General features: G+C 46.7%; 5 protein-coding genes across 5 annotated transcripts; 1 reads left to right on the top strand and 4 right to left on the bottom strand.

Annotated features, from left to right (window-relative positions):
- Positions 1-385: 385 nt before the first annotated feature.
- Positions 386-1303, bottom strand: ISF_09896 (hypothetical protein; the record flags this gene model as incomplete). The annotated part of the gene is made up of 1 exon (XM_018853496.1): positions 386-1303. One exon carries the CDS (start codon positions 1301-1303, stop codon positions 386-388), a length of 918 nt encoding a protein of 305 aa, XP_018699321.1.
- A 1427-nt stretch (positions 1304-2730) lies between these two features.
- Positions 2731-5353, bottom strand: ISF_09895 (FluG domain-containing protein; the record flags this gene model as incomplete). Its single annotated transcript, XM_018853495.1, has 6 exons — positions 2731-3754; positions 3880-4239; positions 4302-4798; positions 4854-4894; positions 4949-5064; positions 5121-5353. The coding sequence occupies 6 exons, from the start codon at positions 5351-5353 to the stop codon at positions 2731-2733; spliced, it is 2271 nt and encodes a 756-aa protein (XP_018699320.1).
- Positions 5354-8238: 2885 nt separating this feature from the next.
- On the bottom strand, positions 8239-9447 carry ISF_09894 (hypothetical protein; the record flags this gene model as incomplete). The annotated part of the gene is made up of 1 exon (XM_018853494.1): positions 8239-9447. One exon carries the CDS (start codon positions 9445-9447, stop codon positions 8239-8241), a length of 1209 nt encoding a protein of 402 aa, XP_018699319.1.
- Positions 9448-10470: 1023 nt separating this feature from the next.
- On the bottom strand, positions 10471-12261 carry ISF_09893 (Alpha amylase; the record flags this gene model as incomplete). The annotated part of the gene is made up of 1 exon (XM_018853493.1): positions 10471-12261. One exon carries the CDS (start codon positions 12259-12261, stop codon positions 10471-10473), a length of 1791 nt encoding a protein of 596 aa, XP_018699318.1.
- A 743-nt stretch (positions 12262-13004) lies between these two features.
- On the top strand, positions 13005-14750 carry ISF_09892 (Sugar/inositol transporter; the record flags this gene model as incomplete). The annotated part of the gene is made up of 3 exons (XM_018853492.1): positions 13005-13500; positions 13561-13801; positions 13850-14750. The coding sequence occupies 3 exons, from the start codon at positions 13005-13007 to the stop codon at positions 14748-14750; spliced, it is 1638 nt and encodes a 545-aa protein (XP_018699317.1).
- Positions 14751-17416: the final 2666 nt, after the last annotated feature.

Below are 17416 nucleotides of genomic sequence, written 5' to 3'. Positions count from 1 at the left end.
TCTACCTGCGCTATCGACGTCACAACTCCAGGTGCCTTGCTCAGGCAGATATGACTCACATATCGCAGCCCTAGGCACAACTTCTCCCCACCTTACACACTCTCGTTGTGCGACTCCAACTCGGACAAATCTCATTTTATATCGTTTGGCCGCGCTAGAGCTTCAGCTATACCGCGAAGCCAAAATTCTCTCTTCGATACTCCACGACCAGCTGCGATATTCCCAAGGCGGGATAGCCGATGATTACTACTAGAGGGATAACGACGTGACGATTTTTGCAACCCCTTGCGTTATATTTGTGGTCGCTTCGGACGCCAGCATGCAAGGATTGTGGGAGGTCAAGGCCACTGACAGAAATCTCTCCATGGCGTCCACTGGAATCCTGCTAGGCAATCCCGTTGGCCGCCGATATGCATATCGGAGCGTCGGCGAGTTTCTGGCGTTTGTGCAGTCTAGGAGGGTTCTCCTCCGCATAATTGAGACGGTCGTCGGCATGGCCATTGTCAAAACCGTTTGGTGAAGGCGAGCGGCCCGTCTCGTGATTTTTGCTATGGCCACCGTTCTCACCATTGCTAGAGCTTCCGTGGTCATCATACTCATCGTCATCACTGTCACTGCCGCCGTCGCCGTAGCCGCTGCTGCCGTCGTAGCTGCTGCTGTCACCGTAGCTGCTGCTGTAGCTGCTGCTGTCACCGTAGCTGCTGCTGTCACCGTAGCTGCTGCTGTCACCGTAGCCGCGGCTGTCACCGTGGCCGCTGCTGTCGTCGTAGCTGCTGCTATTGCTGCAGCTGTCACTACCGGCAGTGCAGGAGCTGGAGCTGTCGTCGTCCTCGACGATGCAGGACATCTTTTTCTTGCTTGAACTTCGCCTGTTGTTTCGCAAGGCTCGACGAACTGCTGATTTCAAATTGGCAACGGACGCTTCCACTGCATATAAGCGGCGCTCTATCACTGGGTCTACCGATTGGTAGGAAATGGTTGCATTTCCCTGAATAGCGAAAGCTGCAACTTGAATCGTCGGATCAAAGGGAAAACAATGCTCAAATGCGCTTTGTATGTTCTCACTCGGAGGAGTTACCGGTATGCTCAGTGGGGTTCTTGTTGGTGTATTCGCGCTTGCCTGAGCAGATTTCTTGTCGCTAAGAGGTACATTCGACAGGGTGCTTTGGGGTTCAAAGGCCGCCGGCTCGCATCTGCCATCGCCTGCCGGCGCTCCTGGGTAGGCAGTGGTGGCGCGATTGGCAGAGACTGCGCTGTTGCCCTTGTCGAGAATTGTGGGCCAATATTCTCTTCCAGCAGACATGTTGAGATAGGCAGGATTGAAAGATGAAAACCGATGAGACGCGTAGAAAAAATGTGAACTGTAACGGAAATCCAATATCAATAGAGTCATGCGGGGCTGGCCTGGCAAGGTGCGAAAACGGTATATTTGTAATCGCTCACGGCGAAGCGCCCGTGATACCATGGTGTGCTTGTGGCGTTGCGCAGGCAGTCAAAGTTACCGTGACAGGGCCCATTACGAGATGTCATTGGTTCCAATAGTGCCTGGAGGCGAGTTTGAGGCTGGTCTGACGGAACTTTTGCCTGCATCGACCTCCGTACACGCGCTGCTGCTTGACGAGGCTATCACTCTGGCTGGGACCCCTGTCTGTGACTCGGTCTGGAAACTCCGAAGAGGGTGTACTGACCGTGCTAGAGATTGGTGCGGATCGGGGGCTGTGCGTACTCATTTCGCTACGAACTTCGGTGGCTTGGAACAAAGATGAATGAGATGAGGCCTGCGCAACCGTTGAACGGAGCCGAGCTACAGAGTTGCTGCCTGCTACGCTCTGGCTCGTTGAAGTGGTATTCTGCGCTAGAAGAATTGTGGGCGGAGATGAATACGACCCGAGTTGCTATTTTATTCTCTGCGTTCATGCTGCCAGCTGGGCTCAATCGTTTAGTTTGTTTTCTCTTTCCTCCCTACCATGTAAACGCTGGGGACTAGCACAATGGTTGCTGTCTCCACACCCACATACCCTGATGAGCTAAAACGACGTGTCTGGTCCTCTGGCTACGGACCTGCTCTACTAGAAGCCGAGCATTATTCGCGGGTAGATGGCTTCGAATATTTAAGCATGGTGAGATACATGGCAGATGTTCGAAACTGGATGAGCGCGACGTGTCATCCGCCTTCGTAGTCATGAGAAAATCGGTCGAGGCATTTGCCTGGACTACCCTCCAATACAGTATCCGGAACCTGCGAGATGAGGATCTTCTTTTAAAATTGACTGCGATCTTAAGCAAGGTTCATTTAAATACATGGAGGAGTCGTCAATTTGCCCGTCACCCACAGTTGGCCAGGGTCGAGAACTGCTTGCGGTAAACGGGGGCTCAGTGTTCGCGACGAAGGACGAGATCTTGCAATGCGCCGGGACTAGCCATCGACGGGCGGCAACCTGCTGGGCTGCAGCGGCGACCTAGTAAGACTTCTCACAATGCGCTCGCACTTCTGCGTCTCATTTCATCGCCACAATACACAATCAGCGACGTTCAGCGAGCCTCGCTTCGCTCTCCGGAACAAAAAAGCATTGCGGGGAGAGGATGCGGAGCGTTCTAACCAGTTAGCTACCCATCAGATTAGGCCAGGAGCTACGAGCAAGGCAGAGAGGAATTCATAGGCCAACTATTGATGATATTGCAATTGAAATCTAGAATTCGGATACAAGCACAGTATAAACAGCTGGAGGATCAGGTCTTCGCGGCGGCCTTTGCGGCGGCCTTCTTCTGCTGCCGTCCTCGACATTTCTTTTCACGTCGCTCTGCCTGTCGTTGCCTCCTCTTTGCGACCTGGTCCGATGTCCTGAGACTTACCCCATGGACTTGTTCAACGTGGCTTCGGAAATGATCCACATGGACAAACTTCTCGTGTCTGCATCTCGGATGGCCGCACCAAATTGCCTCACCACGCTGCGCAGCTGACTCTCGGGGGGCCAAGTGCGCGTCGTCAAAGTGGTCGTTGAGTACTGGCGGACGGCACCACTTGAAATTTCGCGCCTCAACCGACAGCTGCTCGTCACCAATGCAGTCTGGGCACTGTGTTGCCTCCATAAGAAGTGGGAAAGGGTCTGGCTCAAGATTCGGCTCAACTAATGTGTCGCTTTCAGGTGACTCTTGCTCGACCAAAGTCTCGACCATGGCTGGGCGTTGCGTGCGGCTTGTTCTGCCAGTTTCCTTCTTATCGCATAAAGCCACCATCAAGTCGATGGCCTCAACTCTGCGTTGGAACAGCTCCGTTTCCGTCCAGTCGTCAGGTTGCAGACACAGAATGTTGGCTAATCTTGCCCGTTCCGGTATGACGAGGTCCATTGCGGGCTGCTCATATTCCTCTTCCACCTCCCCACGGGCTTGGGCCTCAATGTCCCAAGTGGGACGGTTGTAGAAATAGTATTCGCGATATTCTTTCACAACCCTCCTTTCGTTCTGTGTCCTCTTATTTCTGATGTCGTCTGTGAGTACTCGAATTCTGTCTTCATGCTCACTACCAGCAATTCGATACCGTCCCTGCTTAAGCATCGCACGCTCCTCCTCCCACATCAGAATATCAGGGTCAGGCGGCTGATTCGCCCATACCTTCTCAGGGACCATATCCCTTACGGCACGAGGGTCGCGGGTCAAGCTTACATGTGCAAACATGCGGAACAATTGGCTTTGCTTTTCCTCCTCCAAGAAGGCATTCTGGAGATCGAAGTTGGCAATCTCGTTCAGATACGCACTGAAAAATGTTTTGAACCCAGGCTCATGCCGCATCATCTGATCGCGGACCGAATCCGGTGCATCACCTAGTAACATAAGTTTTAGCATAGAAGATTTCGGTGGCATTTGTGAGCTCGGGCATACCATTTGCGGCGTTCGAAGCACCTCTCCGAGCAAAATCTAGGCGTCCAAGCCTTCCAAGCCTTCTCGTGGCCGGATTCGAGGCTCTGTCGGCCCATGTCATAATTCAGCTTAGAGTAGAGCATCGCCTCGTCTTCAGACAGCGTCGCACCGTTGATGCGGCGAAAAACGGGGACTTTCAATTTCCCTTTCTTCCAGCGGATTGGCATGCAATCTCGGGGACCCCAAACATTCCTCGACAGGAGGCTATACGCATCGGTTAGGCAAGCCGCATCGAACGCATGGTCATGTAGGGCCAATGCCACGATGACCATGATCGCGTCAAATATTAGCTTCCTTGTGGGCGTGAAGAAAAAGATTGTCCTGATATTTCGCAATTAGCAGCTGCCAGACGGTAGTGGAGTGACATATGAGGTAGAACACACGGCTTCGGCTTGTTGTCTGCTCCTTTGTGGTGGACAAATTTGATGGCCATGGCCAGTACAGGCTTCCCCGTAGCAGGGTGCCGCACAAGCATCAAAAGAATGTCCTCATAGCAGAGAGCTTTAGGACGGCCTCTCTTGACTGTCTCTCGTAGGAGCATCTTGTTGAGCTCCTTGGACTGCTTGTCTAGCGTCTGATCCGAGCTACCATCGCTCTCCACTTCCTGTATGAGCTTCTGGCCAAAGAGTAATTCTCTGGAGCCGTCTTTCGGGTCTTTTCTCTCGTTGTCCACCAACTCTGAAGGTCGCGCCCCAGTGTAACACAGGAGCTGGTAGCAGCCGGCCAACTGGATTCGATGACGCCCAAGGCTGAATGCGCTCGTGTCGTACGCAATGTTGAAGGTGAGGATGACGCGGAGACTATCGACATTGAGGACTGGCTTGCCGTCGATATTCGGCGGTCGGAGACTGAAGCGAGGTATCAGAATATTGCGGTGGTACTATACTGTGGTCAACATGCATGACTGGGAGCTCCGGCTCAGTGGGCTTCGATACCTTGTAGACTTCCTTGGCATCATTTCTATCCATGTAACGCCCTGTAATCGTCGTGTAGAGCTGCTGAAATTGGCGAATATACTCTTCTGACGTACCCCACGACCGGACCTTGTAGTTTCCGCAGACGAAGAGAAAAAAGTCCATCGTAGTGGCACGGGTCAGATTAACAATCGTCGCTCGCCAGTCGCCGACCTTCTTCTCAATGCAGTATCTGCACCGACATTAGTAGTAGGCTCCAAGATGGGGCCTTAGGCGATCATAGCATACCGTTTCCATCTTCCAAAGATGCCGGAGACGTTGATCTCTGTTTCAGCGGAGTACTTGGGCTTCACGAATCGGACGGTGCTGAGACACTCCCGGTTCGCGGCATGCTGCTCGGCCGAGAGCGGCGCGGGCTTCGGTGCTCTTTCAAGCTGCTTGGCCCTTTGAAACTGGAGGAAGTCGAGGTGGTGGTTATTTGGAGCGTTTGCATGATGTGTGCAGGCGACGGCGCTTGGCATCGTGGAAGGATCGTTTCTATTGATCTGGGCGGAGGTGGCCTGGGTTGGAGGCCACGACGGACTTGGGGTGAAGGTGAAGGGAGGCAAGGCGAGGCGCCGCCGCTCTATATACTATGCCTGCCATTCTGGTGGTAAAGGCCGCCACAATACGTGGATGGCAAGAATAGGACAATAGCCAACGAACAACAGGAAACGAGAATTGACGAAGTAGGCTCTTGTGGTGGGGGCGGGAATGGGCTGGTTGTGTAGCCAAGACCGCCCGAGGTACACAGTACCTGACGGGGGTGGGCCTAGAGCGTGAGTTCCCTCACTGCTGTTGCCGCTAAAAACAGCGGCAGAACCCGCCAGATTTGGTGGCTTCAGCAGCGCATCTTGCATTTAAAGAGTAATATAAGAGAGATTAGTAGACTTATTATAATTAAAATAGATTACTATCTTTTTACTAAAATAGATTTACTTTATAATAAAAAATAAACTACTTTTTATTATAATAAAGATAGTATAAATATATATTAATATAAATAGTTAGTAGTTCTTTATACTACTCTATATTATTCTAGTCTTCTCTTATTTAATAATCTTAAGGCTACTTTAACTATAATAGTACTATTTAATTATTAATATAGAAGTAGAATATCTCTACTTAAAGAATAAGTCTAATTAATATATTTATATATAATAGTAATATAGTTTAATACTTTACTTTACTTTATTTATAAAGAGGAGATTTTATAAAGTATTAAAAGATAAGTTCTATATAACTAATATTAAAATAAAGATAATAATAATAAGCTTATATAAAATTAATACTATACTATATTATACTCTAGTAAAAGAATAGTACTTTCTAGAATAGTATAATAAGTTTAAAAACCTCTTTATAAAAGAAAAAATAATTAATCTACTTTTAATATAGTTAAGGTTTAATTATAAAATAAAGTTTAAAATATATTTAAATAGTATACTAAAAGAGCTTTTTTATAAGAGATTATACTAAATATCTTATAATTAATTACTAAAAGTATATTAATAGTTTATTAAATTCTTATTACTTTATTATTCTTTTTATAAACAGGTTTTTTATATAAAGTATTTATACTATAGGGTTAATAATAATAGTATTTATATAGAAATAGGCTTTTATTTAAATTTAAGAAGTTTTAAATATCCTTTTTAGTTCTATTAAATAAATTAAGTTTAAAAAACTTTAGTAGAGTATAACTTCTATTATTAGTATTCTTTATAGTTTAGATTTAAATAGTAAATATATTAATTTACTTTTTTATTTATACTATAATTTAATTTTAGTTAATTATTCTACTATTAATAGTAAATATTATAAAGGTTAATTATTTATAATTTTAAAAGTAACTTATTAAATAGAACTAATTAAAATATAATAATAGTTTAATTTTAATTTATAGTTAGTTTATATTTTAAAAATAGAGTTAGTTTAAAAACTAATAAGTAGTAGTTATTATAGTATAAATTATATTAAAAGAAATCTCTTAATAGTAGAGTTATTATTTAGATTAATTAGTAGAGATTTAAACTACTTAGTTATAAGAATACTTCCTCCTTAATATTATAAATTAAGAATATACATAAGGTAGGCAGCCTAAGGAAGCGACTAGGTGGAACCTACTAGTCGCCCGATTAGAATATAAGGTTATATGACTAGATCACTAAGGATTATAGTAAGCTAGTAGTAATCCTATAAGTATTAGATTATAAGGATTACTAGTAATCTAGAGTAATCCTAGGAATATAGTAGAGGATAGGATGGATATATAAGGAAGGGGATTCTTAGTAGATAGTTAGACTAGATCTTTACTAATTAATCTAAGTAATAGCTCTACTATTAGGAGATATCTCCTAATATAACTTATACTATAATAACTACTTATATACACTCTATATATTTAAACTAACTCTCTACTTAAGAAATAGACTAACTATAGATTAGGATTAAGCTACTATTATACTTAAGTACTTATTTATCTTTTTATTATAACTCTAGACTAAAAGGCTTAACCTTTAATCCTTTAGATTCTATTCTTAGATTAATAGGTTAATAGTTTAAGTTTTTAATCCTAATAATATTATATAACCTCCTATTTTTTTAAGCACTAGTGTATTAAACTCTAGTTCACTTTACTTAGCCCTATATATATATAATAGTGTTTATAATATAAAGCTCCTAAGATTAATAGATTATAATAAAAGTTCTAACTAAGCCTCTTCTAGCCTTAGTCTATTATATTTTATACACTTTCTACTTTTATATAAACTACTTACTAGCCTAAGAGACCTATTCTATACGCGTGATCCTAGGTTATTAGTGAAGAGAGCTAGCGACTCTACGATAAGACGACCGTGTATCTTAACACCTTAGTGAAAAGCATGGCATCCTAAGAAAGGGAAGGTGCGGCTTGGCTCATTAACTTGCTCCAACTTCCCGATCCTCGCCACCTGCCACCTAGGCAAGACAGTGGAACTCCCGGGTGACCATTTGACTGAGCTCAGGTATGGGTGTTTGTCCCCAATCTTCTGGAATTCTCGGAAACAGGCCTGCGAAGAATCTGCTGCTGTCGCGCCGATGCAGTCGATCACGGACGTGTTGGGTGTTGTGCTGACTAGCGTACGGTTGATCTGTCGTCTTACTGATGAGAGTAAAACCTGCGAAGACTACCTATGGAAGCAGTTGAAAAGTGAACCTGCAGATTCCTCACTTCAACGCCGACTGTATGCATGTCAAAGGTCACAGGATACGAGTAGGCAACGTACAGCTATGATTGCTCTCGGCTAATTGAGAAGCTCAGAAAGTATAAATAGGGACCATTCTAGTGATGCAAGCCGTGCATACGATCAGTCTGCTCCTCGGATTACCAGCAAGTATGTGCTTGTCCACTAGAGTGCTTCTCTTCCGCCTGTCTGACTTCCTGGAAATTCCTGTACCAGACAGGGAGCTGGTCATCTGCATAATCCCAGCCCTTAGGTCGCCGGAAAATGCGTCCCATAGGCACAGAAGGGCCATGAACGTCGAAGCCACGAGTCGTGCGCGGGATTTTGAGTAGCTCGATTTTGGCCCAGCGTTCCAGTCGTTCGTTGACAAACTTCGACCAGGAGTCGGAGTTGCTCTGCCCAACAGTGAAATGATGACGAAGCGCCAATGATTCCAGCTTCCGTATGTAAATAGACATCTCGCTACACGTGTATTGGGGAACAGATCTCCTCTTCGTTATAGTCGTTTCCTCGGTCAATACATCAAACGCAGCGTGCTCGACGACAAAGTCAGGCGTCATTTCCGCTGATTCGATAAGCGGCGTAACTGATATTGACACAGAGTATGTGTCCCCCACTCGTCGTGAACCAACGCCGCAGGGTTTGTGCGCCGCCAATTTCAACCATAGCATGTCACGCGTTGTCCAGCCTTGATGAGCAAACTGTGCAAGACGAGTGCCAAAATCATCGTCCAATTCGCGGAGGACGTAGGTCTTGTGTCTTGCAAGTGTTGCTTCCGGAAAAAGCGAAAAGACTTTGTTCCAAGTGGCGAAGTTTAGTTCGGTCGTCATAAAACATGTATTGAGTAGCGCATGGATGGGAAAGCTGGTTGTAGTCGTGACGTGTATCTCCTCGAACGACATCTTACCCAGCTTTATGGTACGTTCTGATAGGGCAGATGCATGGCCATGAAGCTGCGCAGTTCCTGGGTGCTCTGGCAAGGTAAAGTATGATTCCTCGACACACAGGTAGTTTATGAGAGTGTCTGCTTTTCGCCCAACTTGCACTAGCAGGTCGAGTTGCTTAAACTGCCTATGTTGATTCTCTAGGAAGTTTAAAGCCGAATCGCGAATGATCAGGGCATCTGCTTTGCCAAGCTCGCACCTAAAAGCTGTTGCATCTTCTATGAAGTCTTTTAGGAAGATGTTGATGTTGAATCGGTAGTCCAGCCGGCTCTGCACCGACGCACGGAGCATTCGACAAACCCCCTGAAGAGCGATAAGGTCCGTCAGTGCGAGGTACGAAACAATATTCTCCGCAACCACAGACACAAAGACATCCGTCAGGCTTTTTAGGTTTGCATTAGCCATGGTGACATGTATATTGAAAGCTGCGAAGAAGAAGGGATTGCGTTGGTGCTCGATGGCGGGGTTCGAGGCTGAGGGGCACGAGCGTTGCACTAGAGGTTTAGCGACGAGCGGGAAAGTCTGGCATCGGTCCCACTGCCGCCCGCCACGACAAGGCAAGTAGTGGCTGCCAATCTGAAGCTCCACATGTTGCTATCATGTCGCACGCGCCGCAGTGGCTAGCTTGTATCCGCCGCTGTTGGTTTTGCGACATGTCGTGCGACATGCAGTCTTCCGGCTAGCTTGTTTTGTTGCGGCGCCGGGCCGATATGGCCGGGAATTAGGAGAGCTCTCTGGCGCAGTCTCTTCCTGGCTTGATTGAGGGTGTGTGTATGTGCTCTTCTTAGGAAGTGAGTCGGGTTGAAAGCACAGAGTGCGAGCGAGCAGTTATCGTAGCGTAAGTCACGTTAGGAGATGGAGATGTCTCCCAATAGTAGAGCTATTGCTTAGATTGATCAGTAGAGATCTAGTCTGGCTATCTGCTAGAAATCCCCTTCCTTACATATCCATCCTATCCTCTACTGTGCTATCTGGATAGCTTGATCATTCATCTATCCAATCCTTTGATCTTGGTGATCGATGAGCGATCCATCGATCACCTCGCGCGGTCACGTGACCTTGCGTCCTATTCTGGGCACTGGTGTGTCTGACCTTGGCCCGACTTACTCAGCCCCACCTGTAACATATATCCTCTAGATCACTAGTTCACTCTCCCTAGTGATCCTTTCTAGGTTCACTAGATTATAGTAGGCCGTGATCCGGATTATGTGACCTCCTGTCCCTTTTCAGCATACTATAGGCGCCCGTTAGGTCTCCTCCTAGCCTATTCCCTCCGACCGCCTTGTGTCTCCTTATTGTGTTTATGATATTTAGTAGGTAGAAATAACAATAATCTTCTATCTATTATACTAGCTAATACTAGACCTAAATGTCCATAGTTATACCCCTTACTTGAATAAAACAGAAAAGTGACTCTACACTTTGAATCTAGTAATTGGTGTAGACCCTCCCCTCCCAAGGCGCCAACAATTGCGATTGGTCGTTTACCAATTCCCTTGTTCCGACTGCAAGACGCACTTCGTCCACTCTGCACTTCAAAGCCCTCGAAATGTCAGCACACGGTCTGGCTTCTCGGGACAAGTTGAGCACGACAATGGCCTTTCGGCGGCCAGTTTCCGTGATGGAGCCCTCTTTAAGGTAGGCAAAAACAAATTCGTCCTCGGGATCCACAAGCTTAAAGCTCCCGTGGATGAACACATCACTGTGTTCCTTCCGTAGCTGCAAGGCGTCCTTGTAAAAGCTAAGGATGGAGTTAGGATCACTTGCCTGCTTGGCGGCGTTGATGGTACGGAAATTGTCATGCACTCGCATCCAAGGCTTCGCGTCCCCCGTAGTGAAGCCTGCATTTGGAGAGTCGTCCCACTGGAATGGTATCCGAGAGTGATCGCGAGCCAGGATCTGAAGTCCCTTCATCGTTCGCTCAAGGCGAGATTGGTCACCAGAGTCAGCCGCCTCAAAGTAAAAGTTCCGGCTCTCTAAGTCCTTGTACTCTTCCATTCCCCACGTCGCCGGCATGTTGACCATGCCAATCTCCTGGCCCTGGTACAAAAATAATGTGCCGGTCATGGTAGTCTGCCAGAGTGCAATTGCCTTGCCAGACTGGAGCCACGCCTCAGGTGTAGAACTATCGCCGAAACGGCTAATTGCCCGGCCGTTGTCGTGGTTCTCGCAAAAGACTGTCGTCCAAGCATCTGTCCCTTCAATAAATGCCTGCCATGTCTCCGTCAGAGATTTGAGCTTTGACAGCGCGTATGGCCGGTATTCGTACTTGGCACCGAACCCATTGCCAGTCCCCAACCGAATGACTGAAAACTCAAACACCATATCAAGCTCTTTGGCGGCAGCTGAGACATATGGGATCACCTGGGAAGGCTGTGGCGTGTTGGAGAGTTCACCGACTGAGAGAGCGTTGTAGGGGCCGAGCACCTTCTGATACATTTCGTGTATAAACTCGTGAATGCGCGGACCATTGCACCACATCTCGGGTGCCGGCTGATGTGGAGATTGGGGATCCGTGACGGGTGCGTCAACGAAGTCTTGCCGTTTAGAGTACTTGTTGACCGTGTCGATGCGGAAACCATCGACACCCCGTTCTAGCCAGAACTTCAGGGCGTTCTCATAGATCGCTTCACGGCAGGCGGCGTTTTCCCAGTTCAAGTCAGGCTGGTCTGGTGCGTAGAGATGTAGATAGTACTGCGATGTTTCCTCGTCCCAGGTCCAAGTTGAACCCGCAAAATAACCCCTCCAATTTGTTGGCGGATGCCGGAGTCCGTTTGCATCGTATCGTGCCGGCTTCCAAATGTACCAGTCACGTTTGGGGTTGTCCATTGATGACCGGGACTCTTTAAACCACTTGTGTTCAGTCGAAGTATGGTTGACAACCAAGTCTAGAATGACCTTGATGTTTCTTGAGTGACATTCGGCGACAAGGGCGTCAACGTCATCGACAGTGCCATATGGTGCATATATAGCTTGGTAGTCAGACACGTCGTATCCCATGTCCTTTTGAGGGCTTTCGAAAATGGGGGACACCCAGACCACGTCGACTCCCAGGTCTTGTAGGTGGTCAATTTTGGATATGAGTCCAGGCAGATCGCCCCAACCATCCCCGTTTGAGTCCTTGAAGCTAGCTGGGTATACTTGGTATACTGTCGCATCTTTCCACCATTGCGTCTTTCCGGCGATGGCATTCTTGGTGTCCCATTGCAACGACGCCATGATGAATTTTATTGATTGGGAAAAGATTTTTAAGGAAACAGAGGTGGTTAGAGGAGGTGGGAGGACTGATCAAGCAGTAAAAGCCGACTCCGACTAGCGGAAATGGCTGTTCTCCTCGTTCAATTGTGGCGCCATATTGAATTCCCCAGTGAAGTTGTTGGGCACCATTGAAATTGTTGGGCACAGGATCATTTGGGGGAATAATTACGAGACACTACGAATGCAACGACGATTATACGGTGGGAAAATAGTGGCAGAATGGCAATACATGGTTTTGCCGAGACATTTGAAGCGCTAGTAGCTGGACCTAACCTGCCCAAGTATTGAGTGTCGTGACGGAGACTCCGCAGCGTGTGGTGCAACTCCGCTAGTCTCCGCCTACTTCTTCGTCTGGTAGTCGTCTTTTCTCTGAGCAGCCTCCACGGCTCATGCCAAAACATATGCTGGGCGGCGGGGGCAAGCGGGTCGAGTCTGGTTCGTCATATGCGAGAATTTGCCTTTCTCCAGATATTCCCTGCGAAACATGCCTCCGATGCTGCCAACTTTCCCCACAAGCTGCCCTAGCAGTCGGTTAAGCTAGTCATGGGGTACAAGCTAGACTAACAAAAGAACGTCTTCATTGACATATTAAAGAGGGATTCGCCTCCCATTCTACAACTCCTCGTACAACCTCTTCTCCCGTCACCAGCATTCTTCTATTTCTTCTATTTTCTGCTCCCTCGACTGGCCCTGAAGTCACCACTATGGGTGTGGCCGATCAAGTTTCGCCGATAACACATCATGATACCCATGATCATGATGACTCCCTGAAGACTCAGGCTCTCGCTATTGAGGCTCACTATGGTGCCACTGCAGAGCACAAGATGGGCTTGCTGCAAGCCATCAAGACATACCCCAAGGCAATTGGCTGGTCTGCCCTGTTGTCGTCTACTCTTATCATGGAAGGCTACGATCTTGCTCTCTTGGGCAACTTGTATGCCTCACCGGCCTTCAACAATAAGTATGGAACATACAATGCCTCCAAAGGGAAATATGTCATTTCCGCTGCATGGCAGTCTGGCCTATCAAACGGTGCTCGGGCTGGAGAGATTTTCGGCCTTCTGCTCGCCGGTTGGGCAGCTGATCGTTACGGATATAAGAAAACAACGGCTGGATTCCTAGTCATGATGATTATCTTTACATTCGTCCTGGTCTTTGCGCCCAATATAAAAGTCTTGGTTGTTGGCGAGATTCTCTGTGGTGAGTCCCAGCCTTGCAAACATGCAATGCCAGAAAAAGAGCACACACTGACCGACCTAGGTATTCCCTGGGGTGCATTCCAGAGTGTAACCCCGGCATATGCTTCTGAAGTCGCTCCTGTTGTACTTCGACCGTACCTTACCACCTTAATTAATATGTGTTGGGTTATCGGCCAGTTCTTTGCCGTCGCAGTCAACAAGGGTTCATCCAACCGTCATGACGAGTGGGCATATCGCATTCCCTTTGCTGTGCAGTGGGTGTGGCCGATACCCATTCTCTTCGGTGTCCTTTTTGCTCCAGAGTAAATATTTTCTTGCACATGCTGGCAATAAGCTAACCTCCTTTGTAGGTCTCCGTGGTGGCACATGCGGAAGGGCGACAGGGTTGCTGCCAAAAAGTCGCTGCTTCACCTCACTTCACCAAACCAGCCTGGCTTTAAACCCGATGAAACTATTGCCATGATCGAGCACACGAATGAGTCAGAGAGACTAGTCAAGGAGGGCGTTCGCTACACAGACTGCTTCAATGGTATCGACCTTCGACGAACTGAGATTGTGGTTGGTATTTGGCTTATTCAAACACTTGGAGGCCAAAACATCATGGGCTACTTCTCGTACTTTATGACCCAAGCTGGAATGGACCCAAAGAACGCATTTTCGCTTTCCATGGGTCAGTACGCGCTCGGCATGGTTGGCACAGCTGGATCATGGATTCTCATGACCAGAGTGGGAAGGAGGAAGATCCACTTCGGCGGATTATGCTGCCAATGCTTGCTTTTATTCATTATTGGCTCTCTGTCATTTTCCAAGGACAACAACGCCGTATGGGCCATTGGAGCGCTACTGGTCGTCTTCACATTTGTCTATGACTTCACCGTCGGGCCAGTCACATACTCCTTGATCTCCGAACTGTCATCTACTCGACTCAAGGCAAAGACTATTGTCTTGGCTCGCGCTGCATATAACGCAAGCAACATTTTCGTCAATGTCATGACTAACTACCAGCTCTCATCCACTGCATGGAACTGGGGGGCTCGTGCTGCGTTCTTCTGGGCGGGAAGCTGTCTTCTGTCTGTTGTTTGGGTGTTCTTCCGGCTTCCAGAGCCAAAGGGTCGCACATATGCAGAGCTGGATACCCTGTTCGAGCAACGCGTACCAGCCAGGAAGTTTGCATCCACTCAGGTAGACCCGTACTCCAATGATCTCAGCGGCAAGGAGGAGACAGCTGTGCATATCGAAGAAAAGATCTAAGTGGAAAGGCTGTTTGTGTTTAGATGTATGTGAATAGTAAGAAATAGCGCGTTATCATTTAGCTGTCATATGTATTTCAATAAATCGTCTTAGGCTCTACTCATGATGGCGTATATGGTACAAAGAACTCCTGCAGTACTGCGCCAGGTAGAGCTTGGTGCATGTGTTTTTCCAGTAGCTCGTTGTACACAGCGCTACCTCCTGGTAGCTGCGAAATCAAGTGCCGAATGTACAGAAATCCGCCCTCTGGCAGCCCTTGCGTCGTTGCCGAGTCAGAGGCGGATGGTGCGAGGGGAATGCGAGCAAAGACATCAACAACGGCCGAAGCAATGTCAAATAGCTTTTCTGTGAGGCCAATGCCATGAACGTGCATCGATCCAATTTGTAAATCGCGGGTAGAAAGCATGAGTTCCTTCCCAATTTCAAGCGGGTAGCGATAAGTATGGTTGTGATGCATGGATGTTTCGGATAAATACCCAAGCCTAAGGCGAAGCTGCCAAATTATGACTCGCAGCCAAAGATTAGTGATGCGCAAGTTGGCTTTTTGAACATCTATGAGCACTGCACGTTGCGGCATGGCCACATGAATAGCTCGCTCAGCGTCGTCGAGCAACTGCGGTGATGCAGCTGACATGTCCACCTCACCGTTCTTGATAGCGATAAAAGATGAACCGATTGGCCGAAAAAGACCTGCTAAACACATAAACCCCGTCAGAGATGTATTGTGGACATCTATTTTTGGCGATCGGGATGTGATATGCAACGTAATAGAACGGTCATATCGGATGGCATGAGATCGTTCTGAGATGAGAAGGACCCAGAAAAGTCTGTCGAGAAGGGGTTCCGCAGGATTATCATCCCTCTGTCTCTGGTCGTCCAAAAGAGACCAAAGACTTGTTGCTTCTCTAATAAGCAGAAATGCCTGGCTGTGGTGGGCAAGTCTGACTTGACAGGTGTACAAAAAGAAGACGATGAGGCAGCGTTGAAACGAAGGCGCCGAGTGCCAGTGTACTGTTCGATGTGCTTCCAACACTGCATCCAGTAGCGCTCCTCCAGTAATTACTGTGTCATCGGGTAGCATCGTCGGGCTTGAGGGCAACGCGTTACCAGTCAAGTCAACGTGAAGGAGGACGTGAGCACAAACTGCCACCAGTACGCTGCAGGCCTCGAGATCTCGCTCTTGTTGAGGTGACGCAGCTGCGACCTTCAAGCTATCGACAAATTCCAGCGTAAGAATTGGAACTGTTGGGTAAAACAGCTCGAAGAACAATTGCGTGCATTTGTCAACAATTGGGCTCTGAGCGAGCTGGCCAACTCTTCTCTGAACAATCGCGGTCTCGTGAAGAATACTTGGATCCCACGGAGGCGCAGACGACATAAGGCATTGCTCTTGCAAACCAGCACGGACGCACCTCTGACAGGGACGGTGCTCATCACAGCCCCGTCTGAGAGACTTGCATCGCTGGCATGCTCGGAGAACCTGACAGCGCTTGGTTGTTTGCTGCGTTCCTGCGGTGCTCCTCCTAGATTTAGCATGATCCATTGTAATTCATTAGTCGATTTATATGAGCGCTACATAGCGTCGCTTCGGTGGCCTGTTGACTATGTAGCCTTTAGCTTGTTAAGCTTGTTAATGTTACATTGTTCATTTTAAATGGCGAACTCGTACCCGGGCGCGGATTTAGAATTTCGCGACCTACTAACTTTTCTGAGGTCGGAGATAACCTGACCGAGCTCCACAGAGTTGACCTGACCGAGTTTAGCCTAGCAGAGTGTTTTTCCGAAGGTGGGGCTTACACTGTGACAAATGACCACCCGTAGAAAAAAAACTCTAACCCACAGCATATTTTCAGTATAGGCCCCACCTTCGGAAAAACATTCTGCCGGGCTAAACTTCCGAAGCTTTGTTCCCCACAGCAGCGGAGCCGAGTCTCTATCACCTTGCTTCTATAGTGGGCCGCTATACTACAGTGGGGGACAAAAGTCACGCCCATTTTATACCCTAATCTTAAGTTTTCCTGTTTATAGGCGAGTGAGTTAGGAAAGTACATTTTATTAGCGTTTATAGTAGAGATTTTACTAATGTACTATTCTACTCTATAGCTATTAAAAACACTAACTATAATAACCCTATTATTCACTATAATATTAATCTTCTATACTACTGTTTTTATATTATAAATATATAAGATATATAGGTAGGGCTAAGTAAGTTAGAGTAAATTAGACACACTAGTACTAGAATAGAATATAAGGTTATATAACCTATAAAGTAATTAATAGATTATTTATTAATTACTATAACTAGAAGGATTAATAAATAAATAAATAATTATACTATCTAGAGAGTATAGTAGAGAATAGAATAGATATTTATAAGGAAAAGGATATAATAGTAGCTTCCTCCTAATCTATAGTTAGTCTACTTCTTAAGTAAAAAGTTAGTTTAAATATATAGAGTATATATAAGTAATTATTATAGTATAAATTATATTAAAAAATATTCTTTTAATAGTAGAACTACTATTTAGATTAATTAGTAGAGATTTAGACTACTTAACTATAAGGATACTTCCTCTTTAAGTACTTAACTATCTCTTTACTATAATTCTAGATTAGAAGGCTTAACCTTTAATCCCTTAGATCCTATCCCTAGATTAATAGCT

Source organism: Cordyceps fumosorosea (genome assembly GCF_001636725.1).
Source record: "Cordyceps fumosorosea ARSEF 2679 chromosome Unknown scaffold_93, whole genome shotgun sequence".
Classification (NCBI taxonomy): Eukaryota; Fungi; Ascomycota; class Sordariomycetes; order Hypocreales; family Cordycipitaceae; genus Cordyceps; species Cordyceps fumosorosea.
This window is presented reverse-complemented; position numbering and strand designations above follow the sequence as displayed.